Source organism: Coffea arabica, chromosome 2e, assembly GCF_036785885.1.
Source record: "Coffea arabica cultivar ET-39 chromosome 2e, Coffea Arabica ET-39 HiFi, whole genome shotgun sequence".
NCBI lineage: Eukaryota > Viridiplantae > Streptophyta > Magnoliopsida > Gentianales > Rubiaceae > Coffea > Coffea arabica.
The window spans coordinates 60,477,007-60,492,295 of record NC_092313.1 but is presented as its reverse complement, the minus strand read 5'-3'; the positions used below and the strand labels follow the sequence as shown (position 1 = coordinate 60,492,295).

At 37.0% G+C, this 15,289-nt stretch overlaps 1 protein-coding gene and 1 non-coding gene across 5 annotated transcripts; one reads left to right on the top strand and one right to left on the bottom strand.

Annotated features, from left to right (window-relative positions):
• Positions 1–8,424: 8,424 nt before the first annotated feature.
• LOC113729769 (uncharacterized) lies at positions 8,425–13,763 on the top strand. Of its 4 annotated transcripts, none has more exons than XR_011840860.1 (3): positions 8,431–8,780; positions 11,692–12,526; positions 12,687–13,385. XR_011840860.1 is itself a non-coding variant. In XM_027254002.2 (3 exons), exons 2-3 carry the CDS (start codon positions 12,427–12,429, stop codon positions 13,437–13,439), a joined length of 732 nt encoding a protein of 243 aa, XP_027109803.2. In that variant the 5' UTR covers positions 8,431–8,780; positions 11,692–12,426; the 3' UTR covers positions 13,440–13,763. The 4 variants fall into 4 exon arrangements, 1 of the variants encoding a protein (XP_027109803.2); XR_011840861.1 differs by having other exon boundaries at positions 12,684–13,385; XM_027254002.2 differs by adding an exon at positions 13,399–13,763 and having other exon boundaries at positions 11,692–13,117.
• On the bottom strand, positions 12,232–12,338 carry LOC113733583 (small nucleolar RNA R71). The gene has a single exon (XR_003459087.1). It is a non-coding gene; the product is annotated as a small nucleolar RNA R71 (small nucleolar RNA).
• Positions 13,764–15,289: the final 1,526 nt, after the last annotated feature.

The following is a 15,289-nucleotide window of genomic DNA, read 5'->3' as shown; positions in this document are numbered from 1 at the left end:
TGAAATCCTTAATACATTACAAGAAATGGGAATGGCTAGATTAGCTTACAAAATTAAACAAATAGATTAAAGACATATTGCAAGTTTACTAATATCTAGATTTATTGGACAATTAAAAATTTGGTGAGATAATGCACTAGGGTTTCAAGATAAAGTTGCTATATTAGATCATATAATAGAAGTAGAAGATAATCAGTGAAATATTGAAGCTCAGAGCATTAGACAATATTTTTTAGAATAATTCAGCAGATATTTCCTAGGGTTCCTCTCTAAAGTGCTGCACTGATTGCTCAGCTGCTTAGAGTTCTGAGTATGACTGGCCTTCAACCTTGGGCTGAGGGGCAAACGGCTTCCCTTTCAATGGGAAAATCTTTCTCACAACAGCCACCCTCTCCAATTCAGATAGGTCCAGTGTCGAGGTATAAGGGAGAGGCAGCAGTTGTTTTCTCTAAGGAAGAAGCGGACAAGCTGGCAGCCCCTTTCCGCTTGACTCTAGTAGGGAAATTCTCTCATGGTCGGCTGGTACTGGAGGAGATTAGGAAGTTTTTTTAGTAAAGATAGGGTTAATGGACTATAGGCATGTGTTGATAAATTGCTTAGCGGAGGCAAACTTCAATCGTTTATGGACAAGAGGAATCTGGTAGTTGGGAAAATATCCGATGAGGATATTCCGCTGGACAAGGAACTTCCATGTACACAAGGAATCGTCGCTTGTTCCAGTTTGGGTTTCCCTTCTAGCATTGCCGATCCACTATTTTGATAGACACTCGCTGTTCTCAATCTTGTCGTCTGTGGGACAACCACTATTCTTGGATTCAGCGACGGTAGCGAGATCGCGACCAAGCGTTGCTAGGGTGTGTGTTGAGGTGGTCTTGCTGAAACCAATTTGTTCTTGGGTATGGATAGGTGTTGAAGGGGAGACTGGCTTCTAGCAAAAGATAATATTTGAAGATTTGCCAAAATATTGTAGCACCCGTTGGAGATTGGGCCATTCCAAAAAGGAATGCAGACGAGACAAACCTGATGCGGTAGTTAGGAATAATCAGCAACAGCATGGCAGGATACTGAAGTCCTTGGCAATGATTCAGCCACCCCACAACTCGTGGTGTCGAAGCCTGATAACATAGGTCGGCAAAATCAAAACGTTAATGTGCAGGTTGTCCTTAGTCCAAGGTTGAAAGGGAAAGGGGATCAATTGCCCGAAAATAGGGAGGAGGTTCCAATAGTGCAGGAGCAAAGGACAGAACTACAATAGACGGATGTGATGGGGTTGAGGAAGAAAGAGAGCAACTCGGAGGAGGAGGTGAATGGCCCAATATTTGACCACAGGGTGGTGGGGAATGAGCTGATAGCAGAAGTGGTGGAGAGAAACAGAAATCAGGTGGGGGTGGTGTCAATACCAGAGGGGAAGGAGGGTTGTCAAATGCTCTGCAAAGAGAGTGGGAATAATACAGTGCGGTGTGTGGTTGTGTGCATGGAGTGTGCTAGTGCAAACCTTCTCGATGCGATGGCTGGTGATAGGGATGCAGGGCTTGGAGAGGTGGAGGCCGAACTACCAACTGCAATAGGAAACTTATCTCCACAGGGTAGGGCTGACCAATAGGAAGAGCAGGAGCCTTCACTGCTGGAGTTAAGCATTGACCAGTCTGCAGCACTGAACAATGGATTTAAGAGGGCAAAAGGAGTAAGAGCTAAGTTTCCATCCAATAGACAGCTGCACTCCGCTGCAACATCCTCCATAAACTCGTTCCAGGTATTGTCCCATGATTAACGGACTTTTTTGGAATATTAGAGGAGTCTCTAAAGCTCCCAATTTTAGGAGATTGCGTAAATTAATACAAGTACATCATATTAAGTTTGTCTGCATATGTGAACCAAATCTGGGCGTTGCCCAAATTGACTCGATACAGATGTGATTGGCATTTGATTTCGTGGCTGTTAACTTATCATCAGATATTTGGGTTTTCTACAATCCATCTTTTGTCTGTATCATAACTAGGAATTCTAACTGGCACATCACTATTTTACTCCAACACCCTTGGTTTTCCAGTCCGCTAGCGTTCTCGATTGTACACGCGAAATGTACCAAGGTGGAACGTAGGGTACTGTGGGAAGCATTGTTAGGAGACAAGCCTAGTGCCCTTCTATGGTGTGTATGTGGCGACATGAACATGATATCAGTCCCAAATGAGAAGAGAGGGGGTCGGCCAGTGAGCAGTGCATATTGCATGGAGCTCATGACATTCATGGAGGAGGCTGGGTCTTTGACGTGGGATTTTCGGGCCCTAGTTATACCTGGTGCAACAACCGTAGAGGTCGAGCTAGGATATGGAAGCGGCTGGATAGGGTATTAATAAATGGGGAAAGTGTAGGATTAACCGCGGCCATTTTGGTTGTGCATCTGGCTCGTCACCCCTCAGACCATGCTCCGCTAAAAATTTCCTTCGCCTCTAGGCTGGATAACAAGCCGCATGCATTCAGGTTCTTGAACGTTTGGACATCTAAAACCTCGCTTTTGGATGTAATTAGGGTGGCATGGACACAGGAGGTAGAGGGTTCGCCCTTAAGGATATTGTGCTCCAAGTTGCTAGCGACCAGGAGAGCAATTCAGGAGTGGAACAAGCAGGAGTTTGGGAATGTCTTCGAAGCGGTTAAGGTGGTAGAATCATCAGTCTTGCATGCTAAAGAAAGGATGGAAAGTGAGGACACGGATGAGGCACAAGTATAACTGAACAGGGCACAGGCAAATCTATGTATGGAGCAAAACATATGCAAGAATTTTGAAGAAAAGTAACAAGAGTATTGAGGCTCAAAGCTGAAAATTTCCAGCTATAAAACGTTTTGGAGCAAACATCAATGTTTTGGAGCAAACATCATTTTCCTCCACTTAAACTTCTTTGTTTTGGCTCAAAATCAACATGCATGTGGAGATGAAGGTTTTCTTAAGTAACTTGAGCAAAAGTATGTCAAAATCGCCTTAAACTTAAAACTGAAACGCTCCCTCTCTCACTTGATCAATAAGGAAAAATTTTCCAGCAAGTTGCCTCAAGTTTCTCTATTTAATCCACCAACTTTCAACCTTATTTCCATGGCAAATAAACTATTGATCAAAACTACCATGTCATGAGGCGTATGTTTCATGTTTTAGGCAAAAGAATCCATCAAAATTTTACATATATAAAGTTCTAAACTAAGCTAAATAGATTATGCACCAAAACTGGAAGTTTGCAACATAACTTGAAACAACATGAAATCCTTCATAAAAGTCATTCCTTTACCTTTTGTAACATCATACATCAACTAAACTCAAAGATAAGGAAAGAAAAATTAATTTTCTAGCAAATTTCACCTCTTTACCTCTAAGACCTAGGATGGAAAGCAAATCAAGAAGGTTGCAAGGCTTTCTTCCTCTTAGAACTCCTCCAAGAGCTTTCTTCCAAGCTGAATTCAAGGTTTGATGGAGTAGATTAGGGTTAGAACTCCTCCAAGAGCTTCCTTCCAAGCTTAATTCAAGGTTTGATGGAGTAGATTAGGGTTTCTCTCTTGTTTTCTCACCAAGTAGACAAGAAATCAAGGCTTGAAATTGAGTTTTTTCTCTCCCTTTTCACCTCTCTAAGTTCGGCCACCACAAGGAAAATAAACATGAAGAAATAGTGATGAAATAAAGCTTAAGTTGGATAAGTTTAAAGCTAGTCTTGGTCAGGAGGCTTTGGATGCTTGATAAGTAGCAAAATTAGAACTAATGTCTATCTAATAACCCAAATATCTCTCTTTCTCCTAATGATCTATTAACACCTCTTTCCAACAATCCCTTTTTCAACAAAACTCCCTCTAATTCACCAAATTTATTGCACACATCTCACTAGTTGGTCACGCTAGCATAATGCACTACGGAACTCAACATACACCAAGTTAAATAAGAAAAAAGGATAAAAACATGACTCAACCATTAAAGCAATCAAGAATTCAAGGCAAGTAGTTAAAAGATAAAATATAAAAATAACATCGGGTCCTCACACACAAGCGCACACATCACACATACCACCACTCCTGCTTCTTGGATCTCCCTATCAATTAGCACAACATCTGAGAAAATTGAAAGAATACTAGTTGCAAGGGAAAGGAAGCGAGGGAATGAGTTGGGCTTGGGAGCTTTTTCATCAAAATCTTTAAGCTGGAAGGCTACAATTAACATTGACATTATTTCTTTTCCTCCATTTTCTTATTGGTGTTAAAGTGGCTTCGTTGATTTACTTGTCTGTTGCCTTGAAGTTTTTTCTAGTTCTCTGTTTTCAAGATGAACAGGGTTTTGGAGGACCGAAATTTGTTTTCTGGTTTTGAAAAGGAAAATCAATTACTTATTGGTTCTTTCTGATGATTATTAGCTTTATGAGAATACTTAAAAGTGGAAATTTGCAAGTTTGTACATGAAAAGCTGGGAAATCGATTTCTTAAATTGGATCTATTTTTTGTCTAATTTGCCATTTTTTTGCTGTTTCTTGTCAAACTAACACCATAGTGGCATTATAGAATCGATAAGGGTCATGTTGGTGTAAGTTTTGTGAGTTTTGGTGAAGATTTAAATAAGTTTCAAAAAGAGTGACCTGGCTGTAAATCTGCAATTTTATCACTTTTTGTTCTTTTTTGCGAAAACTAATCCCTCAAACGCAATCTATGCAAAGAATTGAGACTGTGATGTTATTTTGGCAAATTTTAGCGACTGATGAGGTTGTCAGCTGGTAGCGATGGCACCAGAGCAGCCATGGCCATCAGCGATAAAGCTTAAGTCTACCAGAAAGAAAGAAGAAAGAATGAGAGGAAGAAGAAAGAAAGAAAAATAGAAAAGAACAAAAGAGAAAAAGGAAAAGAAAGAAAATAAAGGATGGACTTGTTTTTATTTTAGTTAGTTGGACTTGTTTGTTTACATGATGTGGGCTGCATTTTTTCTTTTGGATTAAAATGGTGTGGCCTAAAACACTATAAAGGACGCAGACCCATTTTTTTGCTTTTCTTAGGAAATTTGAAAATTGACCCTAAGTTTTTTAAATAATTTTATTGTGGCCCCAAAACTTTAGATTTCTTGCATTTAAGTCCTTATTTTAATTATAATTTGGACCCTAGACTTTCTATTTCTTTAATTTTTGCCTCTTATTTTTTGAAAAACTGTTTTAACCCAAAAAATTTTAACTTTTTGTAATTTAGTTCCTAACAACTTCGTGATTTCTCAATTCTAGTAATTTCCTTTCTTTAATTGTTAATGATGCTCTCTTAAATGCATTTAACTTGTAATTTTGGGACATTTTAATTTTCTTTTTGTGTTTGGCCTGATAATGTAAATTTAGTATATTTTAATGCTCTCTTTTAAAGTATTTCTAATTAAATTGGTGCATTGATCTTTTTATTGATTTTGAATAATAGATAATCCCCCATTCCCTCATTTGGTTACTAGTTCAAAAAGGAGGTACCCTTATTATCCTTTAATTTCAATTATATGCTCTTACGTGCTCTTCTATACTCCTATGTTTTTCTTTTACTATTATTTTTATTTTATTTATTTTGGACTTTTATTCATTGTCGTATTTATTTATTCAATTCAAGTTCTGTAATAACTTGGAGGGTACCCGAATACTCAAGATGTAATAGATAGGTTTTTTTTTTTTGCAAAATTTGTAATTAGATAGGTAAATGTAATAAATAAAGGTTATATTTTGCAAAGGTTGTAATTAGATAGGCAAATGTAATATACAGGTTAGATAAGTTTATTTTCTTATATTCTCCTATTAGATTGTAGTTAAGTTCCCTAATGTAATAGTTAAGTCTGTGCTTATGTTTTCATGTGTTTTATTTACTTTTCTTAGAATTTTACATCTAGATATTATTCTTATATGCTATGTGCTCTATGTGCATTTATGTATTTACTTACTTTAATTTATATTTTATATATTTTATTATAAATGACGAATACACGACGTCACCACACTAGCCCAACGCGAGTTTTGGCCTTTCTAGCTCATTTCCTTACTAGTCTAACACTAGTGAGGATATGTAGAAGTGAATTAGTCTAATGCTAGACCCTTGACCCTCTTCGCACACTAGATTCATGAATTGTTTGTCATTTCATTTCATGCATATTGTTCTATTTTTAAGATATTTTCTAATTTGCATATTGTTTTCTCCTATTTTATACCCTTATCCTGTGTGTGTCCTAATTGTTTCATTTAGAATTGCATCTCATTTATCAATTAGTAAATTAGATAGTTCAATTGGTTATTTAGATAAAAGAGTCACCATTCGAATATGGAAAAAAAAGCGACTAGTTTTAGTATTACCCCTCTATAAGAAAGAAAACTGTGTGACAAGTTTTAGTTCTCCATACCCATTATGTCATGTCCCTTTTTCTAGGGTCATTTATACCTATATATATAAGTTTTAATTGTCTTTTCTTCAAGTCTCATCTTTACATGCTTGCGACCCCTTCAAGGGATTATTATTGGGATTCACAATTAATATGATTGGGACTAATTAGATCTTATAGGGACATTTTGTTTCTTCTGATGTCTCCTTTAGGTTTAGATTTGCATTCATGTAAAAAACATCCAAATATTATTAGTTTAAGGGTTAGATTAGGAAAAATTTGATAAATCTCACAATTAGCTTAGATTAGGTTGAAAAGATGTCTTAGGTTTGAATCAATCTATCTTTTGCCTTTTCTTTCTTTAACCATGACTTTCAAACCTTTTTCTCTCAATTTCAAAGATTTAAAGTTATCTGAATAAGGGGTTTCTCATTTTTTCTATGAAAAACTTTTTATCGTTGATTTGGTACACTTAAACTTAATACCAAGTATCAACTCCCTTTTTCTCAAAAATCCTTTTTTAGACTATTTTATTAGGCCCACATTGTCGCATTTATAAAAGTCCCATTTTGGCCCTTTTTCACATATTTTCAATATTCAAAAATCCATTTTTTCATTAAATGCCTTTTTATTTTAAAAACCCATTTTGTCTCCTTGTGACTCACTTTGCCTCTCCCCCAACAAGAAACTTGCCTCTCATGTTTTCCTCTTTAGTTGGTATTGACAAGCTGGTTCTCACGATTACTTATAAGATAATCTCCAATCTTGTCAGCAAGATGTTAATAAGAATAACAGGTTAGTTGATCACTTCACAAACTCAACACATGATCCCCTATTTCTTAGTCATTAAGGGCTTAATCACAAAGTAAGCACGTAATTACAATGACTACATGGTTTACTACATTTTTGTATCTCTATTTTTTATGTGTCATATTTTCCTCTTTGGACTATTGGCGAGGGACCTACGCTCGTGCTTATCAAGTCAGGAGTTCGCCTCATGGCATGCAAGGTTGGGGTAGGGGGTTAAGGAGGGAATAGGAGAGTGGGAAGGGACAAAAAGGGATAATTTCAGAAACCTCCCTTGAGGTTTTTAACAATTTCACCTAATTTTCTTGAGATTTAAAAAATTACATATACCTCCCTCGAGTTTACCGTTTTGGTAACTAAAACTATTTAATGGTTAAAATTTTGAATGAATAATCCAAAATGCTCTCATGATATTATAAAGTTCATTTCACCTTCTTATAAAATTATTCAAAAATTATTGAACATGCATAAAATTTCAAACTCATTTTCAACCCTCATTTCTATTATTTTGAAGGTGGTATTTTCTAAAGAAAAAAGGAGTTTTTTCCTCTAATTATTAATATTCTAAATTTATGGACTGTGAGAACCCGAGAAAATTATATGTATATCCTAAAATTATTTTATTTTATTTACTTTGATATTAGAAAAATTATATATAACGAATAAATGGTTACCTTAAATGCCTAATTGAATCCCTATAAATTGAGAATTTAAAAAATAAATTCAATAAGTACATGTCTAGAAGTGTAGAAAAATTTTACGAATTAAATAAATATATGACGTGCATATCGTAAATTGTGTTAATTGCGAATATTACTAGACACGTAACATACACTAGAAGTTTAACAAGTACATGTCTAATAAGTTTTTCTTAAAGCTAAACGTGTCAAAATCAATGTAAGAAATTTTTAGGGTAAATGCAAATTAGAATAAACGAAATTTTGAATCAATGTGTGAGACAATAAAATTACGGACTCTTGGCAAACAAATGAACAAAAATTAAAAAGACCAAACCAACCTTAGACCTTTGTTTAATCTTCCATGCAGCCAAGAAACCAACTAACGTACTACATAAAATGAAACAGAAAGAGGCATAATACTTGACTGAATTGGAACCGAATGGAAGCTATATAAGCGGTGGAAGGAAAACAAAAACAAGTAGGTTGGCTGTGTGCTGGGGCGGTGAATAACACCTGGGATGACAGCTGCCCATTTAGTTGCTAAGTGAAGTGATGATCAGGGAAGAAAAGAGACAGCGGTGACATTGTTTGGGCGGTGGCCGAGTGAAGAAAAAACATTTCTTTTCTTTTCTTACCAACCACGCACTAGGAGCAAAGCTGAGAGAGTGATTTGGACACCCATTCAGCTCAAACATAATCGAGTGAGAGGAAAAGAAAACATTTCTGGTTTCTCTTTGCCTCCAGTCTGCAACCGAGAGAGTGAGAGTGAGAGAGAGGCACTGGCTCGCTTCATTTCTTCAGCTGGTAGCCTCAACACCGCGAGCCAAACGTGAGAAAAAAAGGGAGAGCTGGTGCAAGAGTTAGAGGGACGAAGCTAGGAGCAGGAAACCAAACGTGCGATCTGCATTTGTTTTCAAACGTTAGGAGGAAGGAACGAGGTACGTGACTGCAATAACCTTCTAAACAACTAGTACACTTGGATATTACTGTGGAATGCTGGAATGTAGCTAAGAAAAATTCAGTTTGATTGAAGGGAAAACTTGTTTAGGGAGTGGTTACCTTTCAGCTCCATCCGAGGAAAAAAAACTGATCATGCAGCTTGTTAACCGAAAGTAGGGAGAAATCTTCTGCTAGAAGCTCAAACTATATGCTATTTTCTTGTCTTACCTGAGAACTTAGAGCAGGGTTGATAACTAGAGTGAGAAGAGCTTGTAGCTGAAGTAAATGCCGGGCAATAACTGTGAAATCTCAGAAAAATTGCAGAAACTGAGTGTTGAGCTGGAACTTGCAACTGATGTCAAAATTTCTTGGGTTAATAACGTTATGGGATGCATGCAACAGATTATTTGTTTCCTTATTCAGTTTAAGGGGTCAGTCGTAGGTTAATGAGTGTGAAATGGAGAGAGCCATACGTGAAAGAACTCTGAGGCAAGCTGCGGTACTTCAGTTTTGCAGCCTTGCGCAGAGCTGAATTTTAGTCAGCTTTCCTTTTGAGTTTTGAGCATAATCTGCCCCGTTTTGCTTAAGTTAACTTGAAGATGAATCGATATGCTTTGTACATAATCTAGAACAGAAAACTGAGGAGGAATGAAAAGGGAAAAATGCAGCTGCTAAGCCATGCTGAAATTCTTTTAGCTTCAGCCGAGAGAGTGAAACAGAAGATGCTTCTGACCGTACATTTTTTACCTTGAAAAGGCGAGAACTGAGTGTCGATGTCTTCATAAGAAATGTAGGTCTATGTCTTAGCTTCGAAATGCTATAAAATTTGCCTCAATCCGATAATCGTAGCTCCAGTTATGATCAAAATACCAGAAGATGGCAAAGCTGCCTTTCTCGTTGCCTTTCCTTTTGCTCCCGAATGTACTTTGCTAAGATGCTAGCCGTGAGAAACCAACTTTTAACCAGCATTTCTTCTAATTTCGAACCTTGTAAGCTTTCATAAATGGTAGCTACGGTTGGTCTGAGATTTAACGACTATATCTAGTTCCACGAGTAGAGTTAAATTAAAGCAAATGAGAGGAAAACTCATGATAGTTATATACCTAAATTGGCTTCTAATCACTTAATATTGTCTTTACACATATGTTAAAAACTATTGATATAAGTGACTAATTTACGTTTTAATTGTATGACATTTTATATTATTTTTAATCACTTTGGTTATATTACTAGAAGAAAATGAATCATTTTGGCTATAATTGGTGAAAAATGCTTTTAAGTAATTAAATGACGTTTTTATCACTTTTTACTTGGATTTTGTGCATTTGACAGTTTTGACACATTTTCGTATTTTGTCTATAACTTGAGCTACAATGATCGTATTGAGATGATTTTTAAACCAATTTGAAGGTAAGAGATAGATATACAACTTTGGTGAAGACATCTGAATTCAGTTTGAAGGTTTTCCAGGTCAAACAGCCGAATTACAGTAGCTAATTTCTATTGGTCGAAGCTGAAACAGGGCAGTGAGCAGTCAAGGGTATTTAGGTCATTTCTCAGCCTACACAGATCCAAATGAGGTGATTCTTGATGCATTGGAAAGATAACGCAAAGGGCTACAAGTTTTATGTTTTGATCAAGAGCTAAATCATCTTTTATCATCAAGAAAAGTTTAGTTGAAATTGATGCAAAATCGGAGCAGAGATGGAAATTGAACAAAAGTGCACCAAAATGTCACTGTAGCAATCTGGCCGGATTTGTGGCCGATTTATGGCCGGATTGTGGTCAGAGAAGGCTGCCCTTTACGCGGAAAACTTATTTTCACCTCCAACAAATCACATGCAATGCCAGATATGTGAGAACTACTTTACAGCTGTAAAAGGGTGGTGTAGGCCTCATTTTCTTGACTTCTTTCATCTTTATATAGCCAAAACTTGCAAGATTGAAGAGAATAGAGAGAGATACGGGAGAAAGCTTGAAGTGCAGAAATGTAGCTCTTACATTTTCTGAGTGTTAGGTTAGTTTAGTATAGAGTAAGTGTAGTTCATCCATTCTTGTATATTGGATAGATTAGGATGAAGATATAGATGAAGGGAGGAGTTGAAGCTCAAGTGACATGGGTTATCTCTTCTCCAACTCTTTATCTTTTGTATCAGATTCTTAAGTATAGTTAATATGCAAGTTCTGGATTTTGTGTTCAATATGTGTCTTTAAAGTTTATGCCTTGGGTTTGGTTGAACTTTCTATAATTGTTAGTGTTTATTATTTGGTTATTTGATTGCTATTATTTGAGCAAGTTATTTAACACTTTGGCCCTTTAAATCATGATTAATCTGGTACCATTAATTGTGATTATCTAAGGTGTTGTTTCTACAATGAAAATTGAGATTTAACACTAGTTCAAAAAGTGCTAAACATAGGGAGTACACTCACGAGAGTAGAGGTGCACCTATGTGGTTTTAGTGATTAATTTCATGTAATTTCATTGAAGAAATGAACTTGTAGCTAATTTCATAACCATGAGAATAGGTATGGATTAGTTATGAGTATAGTTGATTCACTACGAAAGTAGGTTTCACATGTTTAAGGAAATTACACCATAACTAGCCTAGATAGTAGTACTCAATGATCCAAAAATGGCAATTGCATGAGTAGTTAGGGATACCATAACCTAAGGAGTTTTCATTTGTTATTTTGCATAAGTTCAGTAGGTTTCATTTCTTATAATACATTGATAGTCTAAATAATAAAGAAGCTTTAGTAGTGCCGGTAATTGCAATCTTCCTTGTGGGATCGACCCTTAATATCCTATACTCGCTCACGATTCGTATACTTGCGATTAATTGATTTTTGCATTAATATAGTTTTTGACAATTAAAACTGCATAATTTCTCTTATTTCTATTTGTAGTGTATGCACCGAACACATCGAGAAGTTGCACCTTTCGATCCAGAAATTGAGAGGGCACTTCGGAGACAAAGGAGGAATACACCGCATCAAGAGGAACAAGAGATTTGGCAGCCGATAGAAGAAATCTTGATAGAATTACCATTTGAGGAAGAAATAGCGGAAAATGAACCAAATAGGCGAATTCTACGAGATTTTGCTTTACCGGAAACAGAAGGTTCTCAAACTAGCATCGCAAGGCCAATGGTAAATGCTAATAATTTTGAGATTAAACCATCACTGATTCAAATGGTACAACAATCTCAGTATGGAGGTAATGCTACCGAAGATCCAAATTCTCACTTGTCAACATTTCTTGAAATCTGTGATACAATTAAGTTTAATGGTGTTAGTGATGATGCAATTAAACTTCGATTGTTTCCATTTTCACTAAAGGACAAGGCCAAGATTTGGCTACAATCTCATCCTCCGAACACTTTTACTACTTGGGCTGAATTAGCTAAGGCTTTTCTCAATAAATTCTTTCCACCTGAAAAAACTGCTAGACTAAGAATGGATATAACTAGTTTCTCTCAACAGGAAGGAGAGACATTGTACGAAGCTTGGGAGCATTATCGGGAATTAGAACGAAGATGTCCTCATCATGATTTACTAGATTGGCTAGTGGTCTGAACATTTTACAATGGTCTCACCTATCCAACAAAGACGCATGTAGATGCGGCAGCGGGAGGAGCATTGATGGGAAAGACAGCCGAGGAAGCTCAACAATTAATTGAAGAAATGGCTGCTAACAATTACCAATGGGCCAACGAACGAGGTAATACGAGAAGAACCGCAGGTATGCTTGAAGTAGATACCTTGAATATGTTAAGTGCAAAAATGAATAATGTGGTTAAGATGATTAATAGGCATGTTGGTTCTATCTCTAATCAAGGAGTAGTTATTGCATGTTGTACTACTTGGGGTGGAGATCATGATAATTCTATGTGTTCTAGCAGCGAACAAGTTCAATATCTCAACAGTTACAACCGTCTACCCCAAAACAATCCATACTCTAATACCTACAATCCAAGATGGCGTAATCACTCGAATTTTGGATGGAAGGATCAAGGGAACCAACAAAGACCAGTTAATCCACCGGATTTTCAACCGAAGCAACCACTTCCGGAGTCCAAACCAGCTTGGGAATTGGCAATTGAAAAGCTGGCAGATGTATCAAATGATAAAATTGAAAAGTTAGCCAGTGCCACTACTCAACGGTTTGAAAGAATTGAAGGAAGGATGGATCAACTCACCAATATGTATCGAAATGTTGAAGTCCAATTGGGGCAAATAGCTAATGCGGTCAACAATCGCAACCAAGGGGACTTACCTATCAAGATTGAGGTGAATCCAAGGGAACAAGTGAAGGCCATAACCCTCCGTAAAGGTAAGGAAGTGGCGGAGAAACTTGTAATTGAAAGTGAAAGAGAATTTGAAAGAAGAGAAAATAAGCAGTTGAGTGAATTAGGAGAAAATGGCAAGAAAATCAAAGGGAAAGAAAAGATGGAAGAAAATGAACCACAAATTGGAGATACAATACCAATTCCTCCACCGGTGCCATTTCCACAAAGATTGAAACCTTCGAGAAATGACAAAGAATTTGAGAAGTTTGTCAACATTTTCAAACAATTACATATTAACATTCCTTTTGTTGATGCTATTTTGCAGATTCTTTCATACACAAAGTTTCTCAAGGAGATAATGACTAAGAAAAGGAAGTTAGTAGATAGTGAGACAATTGCATTAACGGAAGAATGTAGTGCCATTATACAAAACAAATTGCCACCAAAGTTGAAAGATCCAGGGAGTTTCACAGTTCCATGCACTATTAGTAATGTAGAATTCTCTAAAGCACAATGTGACCTTGGTGCGAGTGTTTCATTGATCCTATTAACTGTGACTAGGCAATTGGGGTTGAAAGAGTTAAAGCGTACTAACATTGACTTACAATTGGCTGACAGGTCTATTAGACATCCAATGGGCATATTGGAGAATGTGCTCATTAAAGTGCAAAAATTTATTATTCCTGTTGATTTTGTTGTTTTAGATATGGAGGAGGATGTCAATGTACTAATTATACTTGATAGACCATTTCTGGCCACCGCAGGTACAATAATAGATGTTATGTGACGACCCCACCTCCCCTTAAGGCGTACCAAAGGGTTCGGCGGACCGCCTGCCCAGCTTTCGCCAGGACTCACTCACTTGTATCACGTGCATACATCCATAGATCATAAATAACATCACAATTCAAACTTATAATGTACATCGATGCACATTCAAAATACAAAGTCTCTATATACCCAAACTGGTTCAAAGTATATACAATCCAAGTACAAATCATTCTAGTCGAGTGATAGCGCGAGTACAAGTCAAAAGTCAAAACCAACTAGGCTACGCTAGTCTTTATACATCTCACGCCTCGCTCGTACCCCTGTAAGGAAAAAAAATGGCGTGGAATGAGCTAAAAGCCCAGTGAGGTTCCAAATAGCAAATTGACCATTATTTATAAGTACAAGTTTTCGATATAGCAAAGTAACGAGCATGAAGAGTTCATAAAAGTGAGCAATAACACTTCAAGCAGCAATCTCATTTTGTGAGCAATAACACTTCAAGTAGCAATCTTAAAATGAGCGAGTGTAAAGTTTTAAAAGAAACAATAACACTACAAGTAACAATCATCTCAAAGTATAAGGATACGAATGGCTCTCAGGAGCCAAATTCCCAATGCATCACCAGGAGCTTGATCACGTAACAGTTGACACTCCGTCAACTTTCAAGTAAGTAACCAATCCAATAGAACACCACTTACACTACTCTCCGTCCACCATTCAAACCCCCTACTGGGTCCAAAATCCTCAATAAACACGGGTGGTAATACTCGAGTATACCGATTAGTCGAGGAGATATCACTCCACTCGACAAACAAGAGACCCAGGGTTCGTTATCCAATCGACCAAGCCCTTGCCGGATTGACTCGAGTAACTTGCCGCAGGATTTCTGGAATTCCAGGAAGTGCGCACATCGTAAACAAGTATCTCAAATCAATTTCAACAATAAACAAGTATGTATATCAAATAAGGGCAAGTGCGATAAAGTACACTCTTGCCCGATCAAACCAATCATATATCATTTAATCATATTGATCAAGTATTGGAAACAAGTGTCCAGTTCAATCAGGTATTTGGAAGCACTCACCAAAAGTAGTGCCTCTAGTGATCGTGTCTGGGTTGTACTCCGGGTTTGGAGTCCAAATCTGCGATAAAACTCTCGTTTAAGAACTTTGAAAAATGACTAAGGTTCGAAACTTAGACTTTTCATTCAATAAGAATCAAGTAGTTGACATTCGTTTGGAGAATATTCGTGAAACACTCGCTCGCTTTTCAAACTATATAACTTTGTAACATTTATACTTGGAAATGCCATTTGAGTCGAAAGTACAAGGAAAACGTATTCCTAGTAGTCATGATTGTATTTCTCAAGGGTACAAGTTCGGCCAAATCCTCACTGATATACCTCGATACAAGAAGATGCAAATATCCTAGATAGTTCAAGTGAT

Excerpts from the sequence above, each read along its gene's own strand:
- LOC113729769 (XM_027254002.2), top strand. The coding sequence starts at position 12,427 with ATGGGAAAGACAGCCGAGGAAGCTCAACAATTAATTGAAGAAATGGCT. Across the intron at positions 13,118-13,398 it reads GGCCATAACCCTCCGTAAAG|ATTCTTTCATACACAAAGTT; the intron begins GTAAGGAAGTGG and ends GCTATTTTGCAG.